Genomic DNA, 26,272 nt, shown 5'->3' with positions numbered 1-26,272 from the left:
CTTTATATTCTCTGCTAAACTAACCCTCTCTGCTTTTTCAGTAGGTACAAGTCCAGCTCTATAAGAAAAGAAAATACAGAGAAGTGGGTGCTCAACTCACCAAATAGTTAAAACTGAGGCTGGATTTGAAATAGCGAGGGCTATTAAAGAACCATATAGGGCTAAAAAGCCTGATAGAATTATTCTAGGGCAAAGAAAAAGATAGACACAAAATGTCAAAGAATGATTATTATTTTTGTTTACAAAACCATGATACTGGTCACTCCATCTTGTTTTAATAATTTTCTAGAGATAGATTGGAGAAGGAAAAATAACTCCAAAAGTCCAAAAAAATTATGAAATCAAAAATGCTGTCGAAACTGGGATAATGAGATGGAAATGTTGTTGGCCATGGATCCAAGATTAGGTAGAGATTTCCAATTTTCTTCTTAAAGCAGCTCATGAGCAGAAATAAAAAGAATATGAAAAAGTAGACCAAACAAATGAAAGAAAAAATGCATTTGAGAAATTACAATTGGCTGTCTTACTCTCAACTGCACCATACTAAGGCCTAATATTCTGAAATGTTTAATCTATTAGAGTTTGAAAAAAGAAAAAGAAAAAAGGGTTTATAACAACGGTGTTAAACTAAACATTAAGATCACTGACACTTCTGAATAGTGTTTGCGTAGCTGTGTGTGACATTGTCCGTCAGACCTTTGGAATTCCACAGCTAAATTTACAAGTTCCGCATATAGAGGACAACCTGCGGAAGAAGAATGTGTGATGGCCAATGAGTGACTGAGTATGAATGAGTGAGAGATGGTGTACACCAAGGCAAATCCATTATTTTGCCTACAGCTGTATCTAAATTTGATATGTGGGCCCACAGGGCATATTTTGCCCAATAATGACCATGGGTGGATTTGGTTAATTTCCTGGTCGAAACTGTAGTGACAATAGAAAAGAAAAAATAAAACAGTACTGCATTTTGCGCAGCGCCTAACACATCTGACTTTCCTTTCAGAATATGAAGGAGCATAACACATCTGATTTTCTTTTCAGCATATCATGAAGGAGCTGACGTTTTGTCAAAAGTATGAAATATTGTTGAGTAACTTTTGTCTTTTAGTAAAGTGGGTTGAGTGTTGTCTAAGATGCCTGATAAATAGTGTGCTAACAGTGGGACTCAAAACAATGAGATAACTGAGCTGAATTGACTAATTGTAAAAAGTAATATAGGGGTTAAAGACCCCCGAAAGGGGACAGAACACCACTCAGCCCACATGATCATTTTACAGGTGACAGCAAGAAGGACAATGGGCCAGATGAGCAGATGATTTAATATGTTGTTGTCACTAACTGAACTAACAGAAATAATGAAGGTTTCATTCACAGATGAGAACAGTTCAGTTCCAGGAAGGTTACTAAGACGATTCAAACAAAAGGAACCAGTGACTGCTTTGTCATCTCAGAAGAGCATTGATCAGCAAACTGACATTTGAGTCCATACCTCTCAACTTAAAATACACCAACAAGCCTCTACTCTCCACAACAGGAAGTGAGGGATCAAGGTCTTGTGCTAGGAACAGCCTCCCTCGCCGTCGAGGGAAAGCCCATTGCAACGGCTCGTAAAGAGTCACCCTGGTGAAACTGAATGATCAACATGAATGCAAAAAGAAGACAAACGACAAGAAGAACTTTAAATGAAAATTTGCAGAATGTGGAAAGCTCACGAAAAATTGTGCAAAGAAAAGAGAATCAACAGAGATGAGTACAAGTTCAAAGTCAACATCAACCAAACTTTATTTAAAGGTAATGTTAAAGCCCTTGAATATAATAGTAGCAACTTAATAATAACCCCACCAGAAGGAAAAATATTGAATTAAAGAATATTATCAAAAACAACGTAGAAAAGAAATTATAAATGATTTAAAAAGAAACAAAATAATGAATAAGCGACTAATTCAAGTAATTGTCATAGCAAAGTGAGAATTAAGACAAGTCATGAAGGAAAATACAACTAGAACTAAATGACATTAAAAAAAAATATATATATATAGATCATAAATGGTAGGCCTACTCGAATGTAATTTGTCAATACAGGAGTATAAGTAATTAATTTAAGGCTACAGTTGAAAATTAAAGAAAAGATTAACACTGGCTATTAACAAACATTTGATTTCAATTTAAGTTATAAGATTATGATTTGATTCAATATGCTATTGACTAATTTAATGTATTTTAAATGGTGCTAATAGAACGACCACCTCAGTTGTAAGTTGTTCAAATTCAATAACAAACAGGCATTATGAACAATTGATATGGTACCAGAGGGGGGTAAGAATGACAGGTTATTGCACAAAAACATACTTTTGAATATTCTCAATCCAGATGCGCATGGTTTTCACCAAGTGCGCAAGGAGGGAGTAAAGAGGGATTAAGAATAAGGAAAGAATTAAAAGGCTAAATTAAGAATTAAAGGAAAATTAAATAAAAGGCATTTCTGGCAATTTTTGACTGTACACATATGAAATTTGTGCCAAAAATAAAGGTAAAAAAGGAACAGTGACACAAATAGGCCATATATCAGTACCAGAAGGACTAATAAACACCTAATGGATTATATGAGCAAGATAGAGAAAGGTAAAGGCAATGAAATCAGCAGAGGAGGGTCAGAAGTCATTAAATATTCCCAGAGAAGTATTCCTTAGATTTGAAACTCTATCAGAAATAAGTTTAGATAATGGGACAGCAGTCATTCCAGAGAAATTGAAGATTAAAATGATTTGTGTGCAGAAACTTAAATTATAGAAAGGAAGTTTTAAGTTATAATGCTTTATGTTTGAAATGATTAAGATTAAAATTAGATATACAGAAAAAGAAATGTACGTACAATGAATATGTAAGATAGTATAAAAAGTTATTTTTGAGAGTTATTTTTTCTAATTGTCTAATGAGTTTATTGAATGACTTTTATGAAGTAAATGTAACATTGCTCTTAAAGCTTTCTTAGTTTGAGTGATTATGTGACATAATTAAGTTTATTCATGATAGTTCATTTAGAAATTAGTAGAAAGGAAGAAAAGGTATTCAGTTAAAGTATGCTTGAACTGAGGAGCTATAATGAGAAGAAGCTGCAACACGTGAGATTAAACATTTTATTTATTGTTTAAATTTGGTAATAAAGTAGACAGAATTTGAAATGTAAAACGTTATAACGAAGCATATTGCGATTTAATGGATAGAAGGTGCACTACAATGTTATGTTTGTTTAATCAACTAAAAATGACTGACTAAAAGATTGATTCTTCAAATTTAAGAATTGATATTCCTTCATAAAAATAAGAAGCGAATAAAAATGAGAGGAAGTAATTTTTCCCCAGCCCTATTTTAAATCAAAGTTGATATGGATTATGCAAAATAAAAAAGCAAACTAAACCAATGATTCTACTATAATCAGCAGAGATTTATTATAATGATTTGTCTTTATTATAATGAAAACAATTACATGAAAAAAGTAGAATGACTTATGTTTGGAGAAAAATTAGTAAATACGATTGAGTCAAAAAGTTAAGGAAAACTTGATTTAAAGAATTAGGAATGTTTTTTTGAAGTTGCAATATTGAAAGGGGGTTATTATTCTGTTGTGTACTTCCCATATCAAGAAGATAAATAAACTAATATTATTAAGATTGGGTTTATAAACCAAATTGAGATTTACAATCATTGGACGTTGATGGTATGTGTCGAAGAGGATATCTACATTGCAAGAAGAACTTTATAGTATAAGGGATTTTTATGTTTGACATATTATACATAACTGTGACAATAACAGACAATGCTGAACCAATTTCATCAACACACTTGTAACAATGTTTGATGTTTGATTAGGGAGGACTCGAGTCTTTTACTTTCTCCATTGAAAGAAAAACAACTGAAAGAAAGAAAAATGTATGGAGAAAGATGTTTGGCTCGATTGCTCCTCCAGGAGTGTGGTGGCATAATTTCAGTCATTGAAAATAAGAATGAGTGATTTAATTTAGTCACTAAGGTAGTATAACGGAGGGGACTGGATTTTGAAACTACACTCTGGAAAACGATAGTGAATGTGGGGCTTAGATAAGCCCCAGAGGAGGGAATGTTGAAGATTTTATTATTTAGAAAATAAGTAATTTAACTGTTTTTTGTACACTATTATTTCCTTTCTGTCTGTGTATGTCTTTGGGTGACTTTGGAACCTGAGAGCTGTGTGGTTACAGCAGAGAATTCTATTTCAGTAATGTCACATGGTACAAACTATTTCTCAAAATACCTATAGAATGTATTACCATATTTGGGAGAAGGAGAAGGTATATACGTTTGCTGGACAATCTTTCTGCGGGGGCTCTTTCTGCAGAGGGTCTCTCGGCTTTGTTTGTTAATAAAGTCTAATATTTCTGGTATCAAAAATCTCTGAAGTCATTTCCCTGAAAAGAAATAATTAAACCACAACAAATGTCAATGGGGTGATTTGGTCAGTAAGTGGACTGAGATGAGAATCTCACACAATCGTGTGAGGTTTATAGGGGAGCCAAATGTCTGTTGTGTTAAATTTGTTTAAGGGAGAAAAAAACATGATTAGCCTTATTAAAACAGGACTTTTCGCTGCCAAGCTAATAACGGTCAAGTGCTTTCACAAGCCAAATACCCTATGAAGCGTTCACAGGACTTAAAAGACTTGGAAGGGAAGCCATCATGCATGACCAATGTTTGGCTTAGTGCTTAAAGATATGGGCTGGTATGATGCAGTTGCTAGGTGGATTCTTACTGCCCCAAATCAATAATCATAAGTCATATAGCTAAGAGAAGTCACTGTTCCTCAAAAAGCCAAACATGAGGAATCATTAATGACTATAAACTGGACAAGTTACTCGACAAAAGCCCTTAGTGTTAGTGGTTTGTTCAAATCCCTAAACTAAGCAAATGTAATAACAAAAGACACCAATAAGCAATCAAACCTAATCTGTTTTTCTCAGGTTAGCAACTGTACCAAACTTCTTCCACTGTGCCAAAAGTAGCCAGGATTCTATCCACATAAATTATTGGATTTTGCATAAAAATGCTGAACATTTTTACATTTTTAAAATGGGTATGAAAAAGTATAAGCTTGCATTGGTCCTGCCTAATCATTTTATTTGGTAAGAAGACATGCACATAAGCTACAATGGAAACATATACTTTATACATAAACATTAACTTTTGCAATATAAATTTTTTTCACAACACTTATTTTTCAACTTTGATGGTAACATACTACTGTTCAAAAGTTTGGGGTCAGTAATATATATTAGTTTTTAGAAAGAAAGAAATACATTTGTTCAGTAAGGATTCATTAATTGGACAGTAAAGACATTTATAATGTTTCAAAAGATTTTTTATTTCAACATTGATAATAATAAGAAATGTTTCTTGAGCAGCAAATCAGCATATTAGAATGATTTCTGAAGGATCATGTGACACTGAAGACTGGAGTAATGATGCTGAAAATTCAGTTTTGCATAAAAGGAATTAATAATAATTACATTTTAAAATATATTCAGATAGTATACAGTTATTTTACATTTATATATTTTAAAAAAATCTTACCATTCCCAAACTTTTAAACTGTAGTGTAAATAGTCTCATTCACATTGTGTAATTTGCCAATCTCACGTACTGTACAAGCACTAATTACTCTATCCACTCATTAAACAGACAATCATTACTGAGAAAGGTGCTTTGACTAATAATCACATCAGCAGTGATGACACTAATGAGGCATTGTGGGTGGACTGAAATATGATGCATTCTGACAATACAGAGGATGTTCTCATTTCAGTCAATACATGCATCAAAACCCACATTTGGGTTACACCAATGTCCCTAGAGCACCATAATCATGCTCCTTCAGCTGTTATTATTGGAAAATGATCAGCGTCTACACTTGATAAAGTGTAACGAATGGAGCAGTGCTAAAACAAGACTCCAGACACTCATCAAGCTTTGTTACGCCCACACAACAAATCAAAACGTCTTGAGTAGATCACGCCAGGTGCACTTATGATGAAATATGAGAAACTCTGCTCGGTAGTCTGATAAATCTCAATCCATCAGAAAGTGTGACGCTGTAGCATGTGTTTATTAGAGCTAGTAAATGCCATGCTTTCAGAAACATTCAATGCCGCAGTAGTGCTAGCGACTTTATGAAATTATCATTTTGATGTGTCTTTATTGTAAAGAACTAAGCATACATATAAACCCATAATATACTTGCTTTAATAGTGTTTTTACAGACTCGAGACAATGAAACCCCTGTGTGCGTGTGATGACTAGCGACGCGGCCCTGGTATCGGCACCAGCCGGGCGTGATCGGTGCCAACTCATTACTGTCGGGCATTAAACCTGACTTTGGCCTGTGCCGTCCTGCTGCACGCTATAGTGGAGCAGGTATGGTGATAACTCCTCTGAAGACTGGCACTGCCACAAAGACGGCGCTTACGCTAATGTAGCTTGGCCGTTTTTCCAGACAAATTTTGGTGTTGGCTGCCCATCATTGTTCTATCAAAGAGGGCTTTATGCTAGCAAGGGGATGAAGGGCTGCTATTGTGAGAAGTGAGTAACACATAGTCGTGGCATTCGGTTCAATCCAGTAATTCATGTGAATGATGTGTGAACATGAAATGTTTTATAGCATGTTCTCTTTCAGGAATTTCACTAGATTTTCCAAATCACTCGGTGAGGATGAAAGTGTTTTTGGGGTCTTACTCACTGTTGTTAAAAAGAGCAGAGCAGAGCATTTACAACAAAACAACAGAGAGCATCACATGCTCATGTATAATTTAGATTACAAACCAGATATTTACATCTCTGAAGAGGAGTCTGATCATGGATGAAGATCTGGTCAGGTGCCTCTACTTTTGGTGGGAATAGCCGAGATTGCATTAATCTACTGTACTTATTGGACCAAAAAGGCCAATGTTGTCAGCCTTTAAATAGATGCTGAATTGATAAGCTGTGGAAAAAAATCCCTGGTACGTGTGAACAAAAATGGAAAGTTAAATGTATAGTTCACACAAAAATGAAGATTCTGTCAGAATTTACTCACTCTCATGTCGTTCCAAATCTGTATGACTTTCTTTTTTCCATTTAACTCAAAAGGAAATCTTCATGCTGCTCTTTTCAATGAAATAAAAGAAAACAGTGACCAGTGGTTCTTAAATCTCTGGTACAAAAACGTAATTTCGGTCTTTTCCTCACACAAAGCTATCATAGGGGTTGGAATCTGGCATATGGCATATTGGAATATGACTATTTTATGGTGCTTTTTATGGAGCTTCACCACCCCTAGTTACAATATGCTTTTATTGTATTGAAATGAACTGGGTGAATACAGAAGACTGCAAGTCATACAGGTTTGGAAGGACATGAGGCTGTGTAAATGATGATTGAATTTTCATTTTTGGCAGAACTATCCCTATCTCTTCATTATCTTCTATTAGTTTGGGGTTGTTAATTGTTTTTGAAAGAAGTTTCTTATGCTCAGTGCTTATGCTTATGATTAGAAATACAGTGAAAACAGTATAATTTATTCCTGTGATGCAAAGCTGAATTTTCAACATCATACTCCAGTCTTTAGAGTCAAAGGATTCTTCTGAAATTATTCTAATATGCTGATTTGCTGCTCAAGATACATTTCTTACTTACAATTTTGAAAACAGATGCTTAATATTTTTGTGTTGATACAGGATTCAAAAGAACAGCATTTGTTTGAAATAGAAATCTTTTGAAATATTATGAATGTCTTTACTATCACTTTTGTTCATTTCAATGTGTTCATGCGGAACAAAAGTATTAAATACTGACCCAAAACTTTTGAACGGTAGTGTATGTACAATTGTAGTATCATCTTTATACTTCATGACTCTTCATAATGATGAATCTCTATGAGAATGCTTATTATAACCCAAACTATAAAATATGGCTTAATGGAATAACATTTCACAAGACAAGATTTTCTGATTATTGTACATTTTGTACAATGTGTTTTGCTGGAATTAAATTGAAGCCAAACAGATTTTTTAAACTATATTGGATAAATAATTTTCATTAAAACAAAGAACCCTAAACACAAATAATGTTACATGAAGTCCATCTTCACTGTACATGAGGGTTAGACAAGTATCATGCTCAGATATTTGAAGTACTACAGTGCTTCTCAAAAAACAGTTCTCAGATGTATATTTCATTGCATGAAAACAGAGGTGATGATGGAGCAAAAATGTGATGCACCAGAACTCATTTTAAGACAACAACAGAGGCCTCTAAACCAGTTTTCTACACCATTTAGACTCACTTGTGGCCCAGCTCATGAGCGATGGTGAAGGCCAGGTTGAGTCCGTTGTCCTCCGCCAGCACACACTTCCTCTTGGAGCTACAGGTGCCACCTAGATAAGCGATTCCTGAGGAAAGAGCAAAGCACAGAGTGAGAAGATAATGGACAGAAAAGAAGCACAACTGAACCACAAATCTGATACTTTACTGCTTGAAGGGTCATTCAGAGACTGGAGGACATTCAAAATATATCAGAACACACCTAGCAACAGCATAGCAACCTGGCAACCACCCACAACGCTCTTAACTTGAATGTCTTCAGAAAATGTAAAAATCTAGCCACTTAATTTTGGTACAAACTGATACCAAACACATGCCCTATGCATCAAATATGTGACATCAGAACCTACGTCACATCACAGACTATCACCTTTCCAGTGTTTCTGTGAAAGCACCTGGTTTCTGTCTGACACTGGACGAAACCCAGACAACCTCACTTAGCCTCTGACCGCCACAAGTGAAATCAATAACTAGAGAATGAAATTCAGCCCAGATGCTTGTGTTAAAAAAACAAAATACAATACAAAACTGTGTTTAGGATGACAAGAGAGCAGTTTGGTCCTGCAGAGGGACTATGGAATACACTGTAACCCAACAGGAAATGAGAATGTTTGATTGCATGATGATATATCACATGTTTCAGATTGTGTGGTTTTTGCAATATGTATATCATGCTCGTAGATTAGAACTGCATTATACTGTTAAAGAAAACTTTATGATGAATATATAAAACTATGGAACATTCATCAGGCTTCTTCAACTGGTCATATCCACACACACAAAAAAAGCAAATATTAGTCTAGCTACTCTTTCTAACATTATGTTCACTTTGTCTACTCGGTCCCACTTTATATTAAGTGGCTTTAAGTACTATGTACTTACATCTAAAAATAAGTACAATGTACTTATTGTATTCACGTTGTATTGTAAAACACATTGCTGCTATTGAGGTGTGACACAGGTGTGGTGATATGGGTAGGTTTAAGGGTGTTAGGGTAATTTAGGAATTAAAGGAATTAAGGGTCAGCAGTGTAATTTCAAATGTAATTACATAAATTAATTACAGCTGTAATTACATGCAGGTATTTTTAAAATATAAGTACAATGTAAAAACATGTATGTACACAATAAATTTAACAGAAAGCATTTTGAAATAGTACATTATGACAAAGTGCATGCCTGGTTGTGAGCACAAGCCTTAAAATGTTGTCTACATAGGAGCTCGCTACAGTAGGTTTTGGAACAAGTCGATTATTACTTTAATTAATTTACTAAGCATCGAATACATACAAACACACTCTTTACTGACTTGTGTGCAAAACAGCTGTTTACTATAAATGCAGAATAATTACAGAAAAATACTGAACAACAACAGCATGACTTAAAAGGCCCACAAGAAAAAGACAATGATGAACAAGCACTTTAACACATCTTATTAAACAAAAACAGACTAGAAATAATTTCTTCAGATGGTCTTACATGTTTCACACTGTGGTTCAATAAATATTGTTCTAAGGCAACAGGACAGAAACTCGCCTGGAAGCACTAAAATATCTTCTATGCTGGTGAAAGCAACTAAAAAATAAAGGGAAATTTGGATGTTCCACTGTAGATCATAAATCAGCGTTTCTTTGTTATTTGGTCACAATGTTTGATGACTGATGCTGGAAATAATTGCCATGTAAAAACAAATGAACTGTGCTTCATCATTCTTCAATAAAACATATCATACCGAATCCATGTATGGAGACTGAAACCCTAATTCAATCATCAAACGCAAAAACTGTAATATCATATTAGCAATATAGATGACTTGATGATTTGCTTGTGTCAGGATGATTTTTTTCATCTGTACTCATGGAGCTGAGGTTTATAACACATGTTGGAAAATAATGGGCTGTGCCATTTTTTACACTGGCTGGAATTGTATGATGGGAAAATTATTTTCTTTGAATGCCATATAAAAATAACAGCAGGTTGATTGGAAAACAGATGTTGTCCCAAATTCCTTCACTTCTCTTCTAATGCTCTATTTCTTTTCTTCTTCTTTTTTACAGCCATGCATACTAAGACAAGAGCTGCAATTATATCTGCTACATCTGTCATTGACTGATTTACAATTTAAGGGTCAGATGAGTTCAAGTTTCTGTAAGCAAGTCTCTGCAATAGTTCTGTGCAGTTATTTTTATAGCTTGCTCTGGGTTGATGGAATGTAATCTATAATGTGTAATGACTGTCTGGATGTGTGAACTACAGATGACAGACAGGTAGGCTTAATAAGGTACAACTGCATTGCAAATGAATGGAAATTAGAGCTCGACAAATTATTTAAACCCCCTCCTTTTTATTTAATTAATTTTACTTGCTGAATTTGAAAACAGGATGAGAAATTTATGAATTTAAGGAAAATTAAATAAGTAGTTAAAATGACTGAATTTCAAAAGAAATTCAAATCCACTGTAATTATTAACTACAGAAGCAAAGTTTGAGACAAAAGGACGATAGATACAACGATAGAATGACAGAACGATTGATTGATTGATTGATTGATACAATAGATAGATAGATAGACTCAATTTTGACGTTGTGTCGAATGAGAGACACAGCCACAACCTGAACCTGAAGCAGTGCAGATGCTATAGCACTCTTTCGCGTGCGAAAATGACAAATGCAGCTACGCTGTCTCGCAACCTTCCAACGCCCATGGTAAATTATCTTGGCCGCCATTTTAAAGCACACAACCGCCTAGTAAAAGGGGCTCTAGTCTGTGTGATAGTGTTTACCACAGCTGGTGGCAGACCTCTGAACTCCTCCAAGTCTCATCCAGGGACCATTCGATGAGGTTCCAGAGGTCTGGGCGAAAGTGCCAGATTGTGCCATGCTACGGAGATGGTAGGTCCTTCTTCAGGGGAATTCACCAGGGAGGGGCCAATGCCATCAGCATAAGCTCTGAGAACCAAGTCTGGTTGGGCCAGTAGGGTCTTGATCTTGCACACTGTCTGTGCAATGAGGCTCACTGGGGGAAATATGTACTTGCGCAGGTCCCGAGGCCAGCTGTGCGCTAGTGCGTCCATGATAAGAGGGGCCTGGATCGGGGAATACCACAGAGTGCAATGGGAGGATTCCTCGGAGGCGAAAAGCTCCACCTGAGCCTCATTGAACCGACTCTAAATCAGCTGGACCACTTGAGGATGGAGTCTCTATTCTCATCAGAGCGTGACCTGTCCTGAAAACATGTCGGCAGCGCGATTGAGGATGCCCAGAATGTGAGTTGCTCGCAGGGACTTTGACCATGTGAATCAACACGTGCTTGCCATGAACCAGCTGGCAAAACCGTATCAGTGCAAATATCACAGCCAACAACTCTAAGCAGTTGATATGCCAGTGCAAACGGGGTCCTATCCAGTGCCCAAAAACTGCACGCCCATAGCATATGGCACCCCAGCCTGTGTTGGAGGCATCTGTTGTGACAACAACATGCCTGGACACTCGCTCTAGGGGAACACCTGCCCATAGAAATGCGTGGTCTGACCAAGGAGTGTTCAGTGTGATGGCGGCGCCATGCACATCTCTGGATTCGCTAAAGCGGTTTCATATGCATCAACCCCAGGGTCGAGAACCATGAGTGTCTAGTGTTAGGGAATGACCCAGCGAAAGAGGAAACTGGACTTTTTCTGAGCATGAGATGTCAGCCGTGTGGCATCTGGCAAAATAAGAGGAAAAATTAAACAAAAATTCTCCTCCCGTCCTTCAGCGGGATTGAGGCCCGTCTCTTCAGAGGCGGGCAGGTTAGTGGGGTCTCCTTTATCCCTGGGTCGCCTATCTCATGGCCGCTTCGAAGCCTCAGGCGGGTTCTTAGCTGCCTGGTGATTGACCATAGACTGTAAAAAATATGGACAAAGCGTCTGTGACGTCACCCATAGACTTTCTGAAGAACGGTTTTGAGGCCGTTTATGGGGGGTATGGGCGGCGCCATATTTCAATACAAATGTTCAGAAAGGATAACTTACAGGTATGATGTGTTGTGTCAGATCATGGCCGAGACGTCAAATTTCAGGAATTCCACTCGGTGCAGCCTATGCTCGTTGTCAGCTGTCAATCAAGCTGTCAATCGCGCCCTTATTTGTCATACATTTTATATCTAAATACGATCTAAACTAACGAGTTAGAAAAAAATTCACCCCCCTCACAGTTGTCAGGCACTCGGAACCTATCGAAAAATACAATAAAAGTCCATGGGACCAACCTGTAAAAACATGAATTTATGCTGTGAAAACGGACATTTTAACATGGGGCTGTATGGACATTTGCTCCCTTTTGGGACCTGCCCCTAGCGGATTTTCGATGTATTGCAGTTTTTCGCACTTCCGGGTAGGCTTCATTTTTCAGATTAGAATGTTGCCGCTTGTGATTGACGGGCGGGACCAACTTCCTACGAGAGGACAGTAGCATTCAAGCTGCTGACCCAGGCTCCTTAGCGGGCGGGCCTGGTGCAGCCTTTACAGTGGGCCACCCTCGGCAACGAGCAGGTCGACCTGAATCGAGGCAAGATGTGACTGATGGCCTCCGTCTGCTTCTTTACGGCTGAGGCCTCGGGGATCTGGTGGTCGACCTGAATCGAGGCAAGATGTGACTGATGGCCTCCGTCTGCTTCTTTACTGCTGAGAACTGCTGTGCGAAGTCCTCAATAGTATCATCAAGAGCACTTTCTCTACCTCCCACATCTCTGCAAGTTTGAGCCATAAGTGGTGCTCCTGGACCACAAGTGTGGACATTGTCTCACCCAGAGCCTGCGCTGTGACCTTCATGGCCAGGAGGGCGAAGTCGTTCGCTGAGTGCAGTTTGAGCATGAGCTCTGGATCACTACTACCTTTGTGAAGTTCTTTTAACGCTCTGGTCTGATAGACCTGCAGGATGGCCATTGCGACTGTAAGCCCTTACTGTAAGAGATGAGGAAAACTTACAGGCCCTGGTCGGGAGCTTCAGGCGATTCCTCCAGGTGGCGCCATTCTGCAAGCACAGATGCACCACAATCACATGCTCAACTTGTGGGACCCCGAGTATCCCCAGGATGATGCTCCGTCGAGGGTAGTGAGAGCAAATAAGCCCGCAAGCTGTTTTCTGGAGGAAAACAGAGCCTTCCATGACTTTGTGAGTTCATCGTGCACTTCAAGGTAGAATGGAACTGGGGTGGGGTGAGGCAGCGTATCGTATCGCACTCTAGCCTATAAACCAACTATCCAGCCACAAGTGATTGAGACAGGGCAAAGGATTTCACTTCAGCCCAATGCTTATGACTGCCCGAGAAAGTAGAGCTACAGTACCAACTCGAGGGTGGGAGACCAGGTGAATCTTCAGCCTTCGAAGACAATAGCTCACCCTCCGATGCTGCGATTGACAGCTCCTCATCCTTAGGAAACCCTGAATGAGATATTAAATTCACAAAGAGGTGAACCACAGAGGAAGCGACCACAACCAGAAGAACAAGGATGGAAAGTCATCTTTTAAAAAGACTCGATCCGCCGTGCTGTCTTTTAGAGGAATTTGCTCTTTATTTAAGGAAATTGCCTCTTTTAGACACCTCTGATGCACCCAAGGGAACTTAATGCACTTAACCGTGCTCAAACGAGAGGGAGACCACTGAAGTGAGCTCTTTGAAAATCCAACGAGGTGAATGGACAGCCAGCAGTGCTTCTCTGCATACAAAATCTGGTTCTGAATAACAAAGCTGAATGTGTAGATTATGTTGGCCTCCTTTTATACCTGTATGTCCGGCAGAGTGGCCAGACATGCAAATTCTACACGCCAACTTAATTGACCTTTTGTGAAAAGGTCAGAGGTGTTTGGGGCTCCCAAGAGTGACTCCTAGTGTCTCTCATTCGATACAACGTCAATGTGAGCAACAGAAATGGAAATGTTGGTATATTAACATTATATCAGTTAATTAAAAACTTCTTTTTTTTTTTTTTACTGCAAATTTAAGTTAAATCTGTAAAACCTAAAATGTTGCAACCATAATTTTTTACAGTAAATTTCTGGCAACCACAGCTGCTGTTTTTTTACCGTAAATTTCCTGGATTTTTATTTTTATTTATTTTTTACAGTTGATTGAAAGAAAAATGAAACAGATTGACAGGGCGATGATATCACCAGCTGTATTTGACTCAGCGCTTGTTGGATCAAAAATGGCCACGGGCCCCATAGCTAAAGCGTCCAGCCAGACAGACTCAGAAAGACATGGCTAAATACACGGCGCCGGGAGATATTTTGCAGATTATTTATCTGGGGTTAATTTGCCGTTAGCACATGTAGAGTGGATTGCATTCACAAGTTGAGCCCTTTCGTGACGGGAGAAGAACAGCGAATCTACCAGCTCAGCAGCCTGGGCGGCCTGGCTGAACTGCGACAAATGCTTTGTTATTAGTTGTGAGGATCGCTCTCGGTCAGCTGCTTTAAACATTCCATTCAGGATCCTCTCTCCTCTGTCTTTTATCTCTCTCTCTCTCTTTATATATACAGTATATTCTGTATAGAGAGAGAGTTTTGGGTGTCAACCCAAAGTCATCAAGAAATTAATGACATTTTCAACCTATTTGACTATTTATTTGTTTGTTTGTTTAATACTTTATTTCATACTATTTTACTGCTTTTTTATTACTTATTTTTAAAATGTACAGGACATGTTATTATCTAGCAGCGAGAATCAATCAAAAAGCATTTCAAAAGGTAAGTGAAAAAACATTTTCTTAAATATCTCAATTGTTTCTCCTCCACAGTATTATATTAAATGAAATAATACACTCCATTATTAAACAGGCACATATCGATAAAACAAATAAATTGTATATTATAAAATAAATGATTTAATGTGTAAGAAAAACACAGACACTTTTTGAATTTTAAAAACACAAAGATTGACTGTGAAATACAAATTTGCATGAGCAGTGGAAACTGTCTACATAGGATTTTCTTGAGTTTAATGACCTGATTCCATGATAAAGCTTCAGTTTTACAATCCCACACTGAACCATCACTCTCAAGCCCTCAAACAGCCCACAGAAAACATGAAACGGCATGTTGAACCTACTGTGCAGGAGGGCTTATAAAGCCATGGAGACGATCAACAGAACTGAACGGCAGGATCGTTTCCAAATTACCCAGAACACCATGCTTTACTATTCCTCACATAACCCACATTCCCATATATATGAAACAGAAGTGCAGAACAGAGCAGTGGAAACTTGCTGTTCACACCCTACACAGACATGAAAAGATGTCTGTGGGCTTTTAAGGTTTACATTTCATCACAGTGTTTCTTGTGGCCATCAGCTTAATGTATGCTTTACGCTAGTGATAGACCATAATTTAAAGTTCAACTCAAGGCCGTGGAGCTTCATTGAAGCAAATATCAATAAACATAGTGAAGTGGGACAGCAGAAAAGGAAGTTGTTAATTATGACTAAACAACCTACTTCCAAGTCAGGACATGACGGAAATCCCAAATCCCTGAGGGATGTTTGTTTGTTTGTTTGTTTGTTTGTTTGTTTGTTTGTACTAGACAAGAGGTCAACCCTTAAAACTATGAGACCTCTACTCAGTAGACTTTTGAAACTTTGAAGGTTGTGAATTATTGAAATAACTATTGCTCAAAGCCCCATGTTTAGTGTTAAGGAGTCTTTTATCAGTGTATATATTTGGGACATCGTCCTGGCTACCCTCTGGTTCCCTGCCTATCTCCTCTTGCTCCTGGCTCCTCCCACCATCATCCCCACCCTGGTCTCTTCCTCTGTTATTTTCCGTGGTTTCCTGCCCTTTGCCTGCTTTACGTCCTCCTCTAGAGCCCCGACTCATCCCACCTAAGTTGGACTGTTACGGTGCGAGGACGCATCTTCCAGGAGGGGGGACTAATGTAATGTGTAGTTCTGTTTTGGTTTAGTTTCATGGTGTTTTAGTTTGGTTTTCCCTGTTCCTGTTTGCCTGTGTTCCCAGGCATTGTTAATTGACCTAGTTTCCTAGTGTGTGCCAGTTTGTTCCCATAGTTACTAATTAGTTTCACCTGTGTTTCATGTAGCTCCCTTTGTTTTCCCTGTGCATATATGCCCTGAGTTTTCCTAAGTTCAGTGTTATGCTAGTTGTTTTGATGTATGCTCTCGCTTCTTGTCAAGTCACCTTTATTTATACAGCGCTTTTTACAATGCAGATTGTTTCAAAGCAGCTTTACAGTGATAAGAGGAAAATAATGCAACAAAGTTTGTTTTGGCTCTAAAGCAGCTCTACAAGAAAATAGTGACATTGTCAAGCTTAAGTAAGTTCAGTGTTGATTAATTTCCGTTAATCATTAGTTGTTAATTCAAAAATTATTAGTTCTTAATTCAGTCATGTATCTATACAGCAGCTCTGAAGAAAACAGTGATGTCGTCGTCCAGCTCGGTTTAGTTAACATACAATGGTGTCAATGTAAGCAGATAAGTAATATTGTTGAATATTAAGTGTGATAATTAAATGTATCTATTATTCATTCCATGTCACATTCTTCGTTCCTTGGATGATACATAGCAGCACGTAACAATTTTAAATAACGCTTTATGCCAAAAAGGTTGTATATAAGGAGAAATGTCTTAGGGGCAGAATCCCGGACATAGATTAAGACTAAAATGGCCCTTTAAACCAGATTAACAGAAATCTGCTTTCTCTGTCATGGCTTTAAATAGTCCTAGATTTAGTTTAGTTGAAGCTGATTTCCTGGAGGAAGACTAGAGTTACTCCAGGACTAAATTGAGGCTTAAATTAAACCTACCTGGAGGTTTCAAAGAAGACACATGCATTACTTGGATACACACACACACACACACACACACACACACACACACACACACACATATATATATATATACAGTATATGCATATATTAATATATCATTTAAACATTTAATTTTGTTTTAACACCATTGTGTCGGGTTTCTAGTTCAAATGTGATTGGTTCATGTTAAACTGACTTGAGATGGTAACTCTTTGACTTCACTTGATGTTTTCATTTTGAAATATGTTTCAATCTAGTAACTCAGTCATACAGGACATTCACTTCCCATCATGCTTTGCACAGGGCTGAATTGAAATAAAGTGATTTTTTTTTTTTTTTAATTGCAAGATGAGAAAACGGAGAGACTTGATAATGTTTAATGTTCTATTATTATGTTTGTATTTAAAAGTTTCTGTTATGTTTGTATTTTTTGGGGTTACCATTGTGGTGAAGTGTTGAGCCTGATGTGCTTGGACCGACGACCTGCTACCAAGAATTCTGTTTGTATTAATAATGAAGTAACCACTATGGTAGTACTCTAGTTGAAACCAGTATTGCTTCTAGACTGCCAACACTGAACTCCACATGTGTAAAGAAATGTTAGAGTAAGTTTGTTAAGTAAACCACAGGAATAAACAAGAAGCATTAATCATAGAGTTATTTGATATATATATATATATATATATATATATATAGGGAAAAAAAGAAAAGAAATGCTGGGAAATCTGTTAGTTCAGTAATGATTATATATATATAATCATTATTGAACAAACAGATTTCCCAGCATTACTTTTCTTTTATTCCATAGCTGGTGTGTGCATATTATGTAGTTTGCTTAAAAATAATTTTCTCTTGTTAGTAGAATTTTTTGATTGCTGTCTTTTTCTGATGCCATTGTTTTCCTTGGATTTGCTTCTCAGTTCTATGCAATTTTTAAGCTTTTTTTGGTTCATTCCATGTTTGATAGGCAACCTCTGTCATGCTAATTCAGATTAGCACAGTTGGTTTTAATTTAATCAGATTTAATTTAGTTCAGGACTCCATAGTCCAGGTGTAACTAATCTGTACTTAATCTGTGTTACAGAAAGCAATTTTTTAAAACACGATTAGCTATTCTAGATTAAGGCCTACTCCTGGCTTAATTTAAACACTGTCCGGGAAACTGTCCCATTAAGTATTGCATAATACATTCATATTTAACAAAGCTATTTCTATTTTTTTCTAGTGAAAAAGTATGTTTACAAGCTGTTTAATTCATAACATTTAATTAAAATGTATTAATTAATTAAAACTAAATTATTTAAAACTAAATCAATAAAATTATTCCATGATGGAACTCTTAAAAGGTTCTATACATGAAGCACCCGACAGAACCCTTTAAGATTCCATATAACCTTTTAATTCCTTTTCTTAACAGTGCACAGATATGAATGATGCCCCAAATTATGCTGCTGCTTTCTTAAGGGATTAGATTAACTATTTTCATTTGATGGACTATTTTCATCTATTGTTTTAGAGCACTGAATCACAAAGGATTTAATTTGGCTTTTTTCTAAACTAATCAACAACAAACTTTTCATGTCAAAATGGAAAAAAACTTCTACAAATATTGCCACAACACACAACAAAAGGTTTATTCATACTACAGTAAATCATTTGATTGATTGGCTGTGGCAGTGATGATTTGAATATTTATGAATACTTATAATCTACAAACAATTGAGTCACTTTGTATGTTTTCACTTTGACATGAAAAGAATCATTTTTCCTGTTCATCAGTGGCTAAAAAGCCAAATTAAGTCATTTAATTCTGTAACCCAACAACACATTGCAAAACAAAGAGTCTGAGGGGGTGAATGCTTTTAAAGGCCAATTCACACTGCACCAACAGATGGCGACCAAGTTCTCAGATATTCAACGACCCTACAAATACAAATTTAACATGTTCAATCTGTGAATACAAGCGCCAACCAATGCCAACAGACGCAGACTAGGGTAACACACTGATTTGACAAAACCCGACAAAGTGTCTGTTGCCGTTGTTTGCATCTGTCGGTGAAATGTGGATTGTCCTTAATAGACACTGTACAGGGTGGGATCCTTTGACATGGACCAGATAAACCTAGCAACCCTCTAGCAAAACCCAAGCAACAGTGTTACTTGCATTTGTACAGACAAGCAGGAACTAAGTTATATGATAGTCAGAATTTGTAATGAATGAATATGATGAATAGAAAGTTCAAAAGAACAGCATTTATTTGAAATAGGAACATTTAATCACAGTGTAAAAGTCATCCTTGTAAAAAAAAAATAAAAAAAAAAAGTATTTCCTTAATAAAAATATACTATTGTGCTATTTTTATTCTATTCTATTCTTAATTTTGTTTTGGAGGTCTCTTATGCTGCGTTCACACCAAACGCGAATCTGCGTCAAAATTCGCGCCTGCCGCGTCTAGTTATACGCGTGACCACTTTGTGTGCATTCGCGCGTCAAGAGCGAAATAAGTTTGAAGTGAAATTTACGCGCGTCACGCGCGTCAGAGGCGAAAGTTTCGAACCCCGTTGGCGGCCATCTTTTTACAAGATGTCTGTTATTGATCGGTCATTTATCGAGAGAGTCGCCGCTCTGTATTTGCTCTGGAGAGCAGAACAGCGGCGTAGGGATCATCGTCGCTGTACTCGGGTCCACCAGACCCTCCGGAGGGTTTCAGGAGTTTCACAATTTGCTCCAGGAGCTAGGTTTGGTGGACCTAACGGTGAGGACGCTGACGAGGACAGCGTAGGCCGTAAGGCCTCGGCCTCGAGTGGTCGCTGCCTGACGAGCCCGCGCTCTACAGCCCGGCGCGAGGTTCACCCTCGCCCGCACCCACCTAATCTGTCATTTATTTTTGTTTTGATAATAAATGGAGTCAGCCTCCAAAGGTGAAACCTGTCCTGTGAATTTTGTTTTTATACACTAAATTGTGTTTGTTGTCTTTACATTAGAATAATAATGTTTCATTATAATCTAGAATAGATATGGAATAAATAGCATTCAATACAAAATGAGTATCTCTCATATATTGAAATCGAGTTTTTATGTGAAAGATTTGCTTTGTTGTGCATTTTAGTCATATTACAAAATAATTTATTGAGGCCAAACATAAAATAACATTGTAAACTGTCACTTCACCACGTGACAGCAGCAAGCAGGCTTCTGATTGGTTAACGCGGCGCGAATTGACGCAGAAGTTCAGATTTTTCAACTCGGGCGGCAGACGCGAATTCGCGTCAAACGCGTGAATGCACAAATAGCACTAATAAATTTTGCGCGTAACCAAACGCTCAATTCGCGCGAATGAGGCGAATTCGCGTCTACCGCGCCGCGCTAAACGCCTCATTCGCGCCGCAAGACCTCCAGACGCGCGTAAACGCGTCTTACCATTGACTTAACATTGAAATCACTCGCGCCAGACGCATATTCGCGTTTGGTGTGAACGCACCATTACAATAGGTTTTCCAAGGTCAAAAAACAAACACTTTCATTTACTCATAATAAACATTGCAGCTCTACTCTCACAGTGTCTGAATCGGTTCGATAAAGGATTTAATCTCTTAATTTAACCCTCCTTTCCAAGAGCCTGCTCTGCTCTGATTGGTCAGATGGTCCAGTCTGTTGTGATTAGTCTACAGCGCGTGTTGGAAATTACCATTCGTCTATTACCATATCTGAATTTCAGCTCCAGATCTTCCTCAGAACTTGTATAGAAAGTGATACGAAACAATAACAATGGGACCAGTTTTACTGTATCAATTCCAGCACGAGTCCTCATCCATTGGAAGTGCATGCAAAATGGATCTGCTTTCACAGCGATAAAAAACAGCGTCTTCTCGACACGTCGACATCATGAACCAAACTCTTCCAGGCCTCCGCTAGAACTACAGTGTTTGAGGGTGGGTCAAAGTAGACCTTGTTCAGAATCATTTCTTTCTTTTAGGAGACAATAACTTTATTTATTGTGATTTTTGATCTTTAAAACTTGGCAGACATTTTACATTCACTAACAGCTATATTACACGGTAATGAAAGGTAATATTCGAAAAGGCATAATGGGGCACTTTAAAAGTGAATGTGACAGTTATTTCGTTTAAATTTGAAATAGTTTTGCTTGTTTTAGTTCTAATACCTGGAAATATCTGAATAAAGCAACGAGGGAATGTCCTCAGATTTTCTCTTAAGTTTACATTTATTTAACAGTCAAAACAAACGTGTCAATCTCCAATCTTCAAGTCAGGTCCGGTTTCCCTCTTGACTCAGTCTTGTGGGGCAGCCATAAAAGTTAAACCTCTCATATCAGATCTCACATGAGTTGTGGACCATTGCTCAGGGTGAAGAACTCAAAGAAACAGAGACTTCAAAAGCCAGGAAGTGAATCTGAGATGGGAGACATTAAGCCTGAGGTATGAGCTTATCCCTTCTCAATCAAATCGTATCTCAATGGGATCCTTGTACATCAGCTGAAAAGAGAGGAGCTCCATTTAAACTCAGACTTCTGCTGTGAATGATCTCCAAGACAAGGCGTCTCCACTCCTCCTACGTACCTGACTGAATGGGGAACTTCCTCTTGTTTAATTACAACCTTTAACCGAGTTCAAAGGGTGATTCCAGACGGTTAGACGTGGATTTAAATGGGACGGGAGGAAATACAACAATGATGATGCTACACAGTGTTTTCATTACATTATTCCTCATTTTTAGGCAAATATCTATTTACCTTTTTTTTTTCCAAACCATATGTTTTTGGAAATTAAAATAAAATAAAAACAGCAAAAACCAAGCAGCCTAAACAAAGTTAATTTGTGCTTACTTTTGATCTTGCTGATTCTACAAAAAAATGTGTGTATCTTTAACCATGACGTTGAAACGTGCAAAAAGCTTGGTGTAAAAAGGTTAATGTGCATACTTGTTTTTAAGACTCTACACAATCTAGCTCCTCTTTATCTTTCCAGTATGTTGTTGGTCTACACTCAATAGACCCCTGAGATTGGAGAATCAAAATCTCCTGTTTTGCCAGGACAAAATATAAACATAAGGGTGACAGATTTCTCCAGAGTGGGTCCCAAACTCTGGAAAGTTCTCCCTCTCTCTGATAGATCTGTCAAATCCATTGGCTATTTTTAAAATCAAGTTAAAAACACAACTTTTTAATACTATTTGGGAACTCTCACGAAAGGGTTTCAATTGCTACTATGTCTTAGTGTTGTTTCATTGTTTTAGATTGTGACTTTGGGCAACACATGTTGTATTAAATGGTGCAAATAAATTAAATTAAATTAAATTAAATTAAATTAAATTAAATTAAATTAAATTAAATTAAATTAAATTAAATTAAATTAAATTAAATTAAATTAAATTAAATTAAAATTAGTTAAATGCGGCTCTCGTTTTAACATTTTAAAATGCAAATGTATCACATTGTAATATTGCAAACAGTTTTAAAGGTAGGGTAGCTGATTTGCTCCAAAAACATTGTAATTTTAACACTGTATTTTGGAAGAAATGGAAACCTGTGATACTCGGACCAGTTCGTGACTCGAATTTATGCGATTCATTGGCAACACTATTAACGCTGGAATGAATCTGCAGCAGTCAGGTAATTGTTTATGTTCATTATTATTGTAATGTTATGTGCTTTGAGACATGAGGTAGTTTAACGTTGTCTCTCGTGACGCTTTTGTTTGCTCCCTGCTGTGTGCGTTCATGTGTTCTGAAGGAGGCGTGGGTTTGGAGATGCTCTGAAGGGAGCGTGGGATTCTATGATTTCAAAGAGAGCTTGGAATTGCTAGCCTCTCCGTAAACTGCCTACCCTAACTTTAAACTATTTCCTAAGATGAAAAAGTCTGTTTTCTTAAGTTAACACTGCTGGTGGGGCACAAAGTGGGTTTAAGTTGATATTTGTGAGGTCATTGCTTTTATTACTGGGTCTTTGTGCAACTATCCAGTGCCGTTATGCCAAATGCTCACATTTGACAGATACTCAACAGACTTACTTGGTTACTTTAACCCTACTACCAATCAACTAAAGACCATATACAGTCAAATAACTGGAGAGTTGCATCATGCAAGTGTTAAATCAGAAACGAAGACGTGGAACAGAAATAGAAAGTCTGCTTATCTTACGCGTCTTGACATAGAGGCCCTTGCTTGGCTGCCGCCTCAGACTGCGAGTTTTTCACGGTTGATGTCAATGTTCCCCTGAAGGAACTGGGCCACCCATACAGAAAGACGTCCGCTCAAACTCATCATTCTAGGGATACCATTCCCAGTTGCTGTATAATAGCACCACTGTGACCAAATTATTTCCATCATGCCCGAACAATTACGGCACGCTCCAATTGTCTGGAACTGAACAAACGGTCTTGAGGTAGCTTCTATGCTTGCAATCCGTTCTGGATGTGATGACGGTCTCATGGTATGCAGGCACTCAAGAAAAGCATGACTCTACCAAGTGTGTTTGGAAACAGAATAGACCAATTTTCACCTGTTTAACAAAACCTAAAAAAAAGGCTTTGTTCCACAACCTAGTGGGCTGCCTACATAGTCAGCATTAATCTCCCAATGCAAAAGCTGTTCTATCCACCTTATTTCTTTCTGACTTCCAATGCATTAGCTGCTATTAGTAAATAACTAGAACAATAACTAAGTGCAGTAAACAGTGAAGCTGTTTTCACTACAAACCAGCATGTTACAAGCAGGTCTTTTTTTTTATATAAGTACAATGTAAAAACATGTATGTACTGTACACAATAAGTGCATTGCATCAATTGATTAATTTTAGTGTTATTACATAGTTAAAGACACCATAAAGTAGGACTGAGTTGTCTAATATACCTTATTTTGGCCAAATTCAGGCAGCATCGCATGCATCCTTCACAGAGAAGGAATTAGAATTAGGTTAACACATGCAATTAATAAAAAATATTCACCATTATTTTTGTTTAATGCCATTAACACATTTATTTAATATGACATTGACTTTTTGTTCTGTTTTGTGTGATTCTGTTCATACAATTTGTCATTTTAAAATATGGATTTCCTGTGTGTTTGAATGCAGTTTGAAAAATATAGAATCTTCAGTTTTTTAAGCAATATAAGTAAATTATTTATGCTATGAGTGCCATGCAAACAAATAATTTTTTCCCCTTAAAAGGGAACTGAATGCGTTAATTTAACAACGAAAACACGACTACTTCTGAATGTTTGTTAATGGAGAAAGATGCTTTTTGGTATGGTGTAGTAACAGTATACACCAACAGGGGCAAACTTAGCCATACTAGCCAGCCAAACCTTGACCTTGTCAAATATCATGCAGCCTTTTAACATACCTTTTTGGTCAAAATACGTAGTATTGCATGTGTCCTTTGTAAAGAGTACTTTTAAAAAAATATAAAAACACTTACAATTCATCAAATGGCAACAAAAACAAATATTGGTATAAGTATGTAAGTGTTATTAAAAATGGACTATTGTTGTTTTCTTTTTTTCCATTAGCAAACTCTAATTTATATATTTTTTTTTTTATTGTCACAGAGTTGTTGTCTATAGAGACATTTCTAATCACTGGTGTACACTATTGTTCAAAAGTTTGGGGTCAGTAAGACTTTAATACTTTTATTAAGGATGCATTAAATTGCTCAAACGTGACAGTAAAGCCATGTATAATGTTACAAAAGATTTCTATTTCAAATAAATGCTGTTCTTTTGACATTTCTATTCATCAAAGAATCCTGAACAAAAAAGGTAACGGTGGCTGTTTCAGAAGAACAAGAGTAGGATCCAGAAGCAGCAAACATTTATTCAAACAAACATAATAAAAGTACATTTATTATAAGTAATAAAAGCCAGGCAAAACTGACAAATCTAGACACGGGCAAGGAAGGCAAACAAAACTGACAACAAGCACACACGTAACATTCATAGAAGGACAACACCAGGGGCCTATACTATGAATGTATGTTTCAGTTTTGTTTGTGCCAACCCTGGATCAGCTGTGAGCAAAGTGACACATGTCTGATGCAATAAAGTCACTCCCCCTGTTTCTACTCAAAATTAAAGTTCACTACATAGCAAATCATTTTTAAAGACAAAATCATCTGGCTTTTAGCAAAGCTTATTTATAATAATAATTTTGTATTTAAATTCTTAATATTTTTAAATCTCGTAATATTCTGCAGAAGAAAGAAGTGAATTGCGCTGCTTCTCTCTTGGAAAGTGAATCGCAGTTTCATTGTTCCACCGAATGTGATTGGCTGTTCACTACTGATGTCATATCTAAACTCCTAATCTCAGGATCAAAACCTGAGATGACAGAGAAAGTTGATGATCAGCATCATGGTACTAACAAAGCCTAACTGGATTGGATTGGATTGGATTGGATTGTCAACTCGAAACTAATCCTGTAACCCCGAGTTTGTTCAACTACCATCATGGCACGAACCCCAGACAAGATAACAAGGGACAGGTGAAGGTGATTTGTAGTTGTGGAAACTAACAAGGGTAACTATGGTAACAAGGGTGGCTATAGGAACAAACAATGGCAACAGAAAACACTTCAACATAAAAGTCCTAACACAAAACAGGGAACCCGAGGCTGGGATCATGACAATTTTACAATTATACTGTTTTTACTGTATTTTGGAAAAAATAAATGCAGGCTTGGTGAGCATAAGAGACTTCAAATTGCAAATCTTACCAAACCCAAACTTTTGAACAGTAGTGTATGAGTTTGAATTTCTAATAGGATACTGTCTTATTAAATAGCTACCTCTCTAAAAAGAAGACAGCCACAAAGTTCACAATGTTGTAGTTTTGGAACACAGCTCAAGAGCAGATCACAGTTCAGTGTGCATTCCCCAGGCTAGAGAAGGGTATGCTGGGTGAATATGAGTCACCTGGCTCTGCTGTTGAATGGCTGAAATCCAAGGGATCAGGGGAGGGGAAGTGACACAACTATATTCAAATGCCCCACACAGAGAAATGTGAAAACGGCAGGTGGCCAGGACTCACGGATCGGCTGAGGTTCTGAGATCTGTTCTGAGTTT

The 26,272-nt window shown here is 37.3% G+C and overlaps 1 protein-coding gene across 2 annotated transcripts in view; it reads right to left on the bottom strand.

Moving 5' to 3' along the window:
* adamts17 (ADAM metallopeptidase with thrombospondin type 1 motif, 17) overlaps nt 1-26,272 on the bottom strand; it is a 132,502-nt gene that overhangs the window by 72,031 nt on the left and 34,199 nt on the right. For both annotated transcript variants that reach the window (XM_082154237.1, XM_082154238.1), the window contains exon 8: nt 8,354-8,459. In XM_082154237.1, coding sequence (XP_082010363.1) covers nt 8,354-8,459 — 106 coding nt within the window. The remainder of the gene's footprint in view (nt 1-8,353; nt 8,460-26,272) is intronic.

Source organism: Leuciscus leuciscus, assembly GCF_965113295.1.
Source record: "Leuciscus leuciscus genome assembly, chromosome: 2".
Classification (NCBI taxonomy): Eukaryota; Metazoa; Chordata; class Actinopteri; order Cypriniformes; family Leuciscidae; genus Leuciscus; species Leuciscus leuciscus.
Note: the sequence above shows the minus strand (reverse complement) of the source record. Positions and strands in the feature narration are given on the sequence as shown.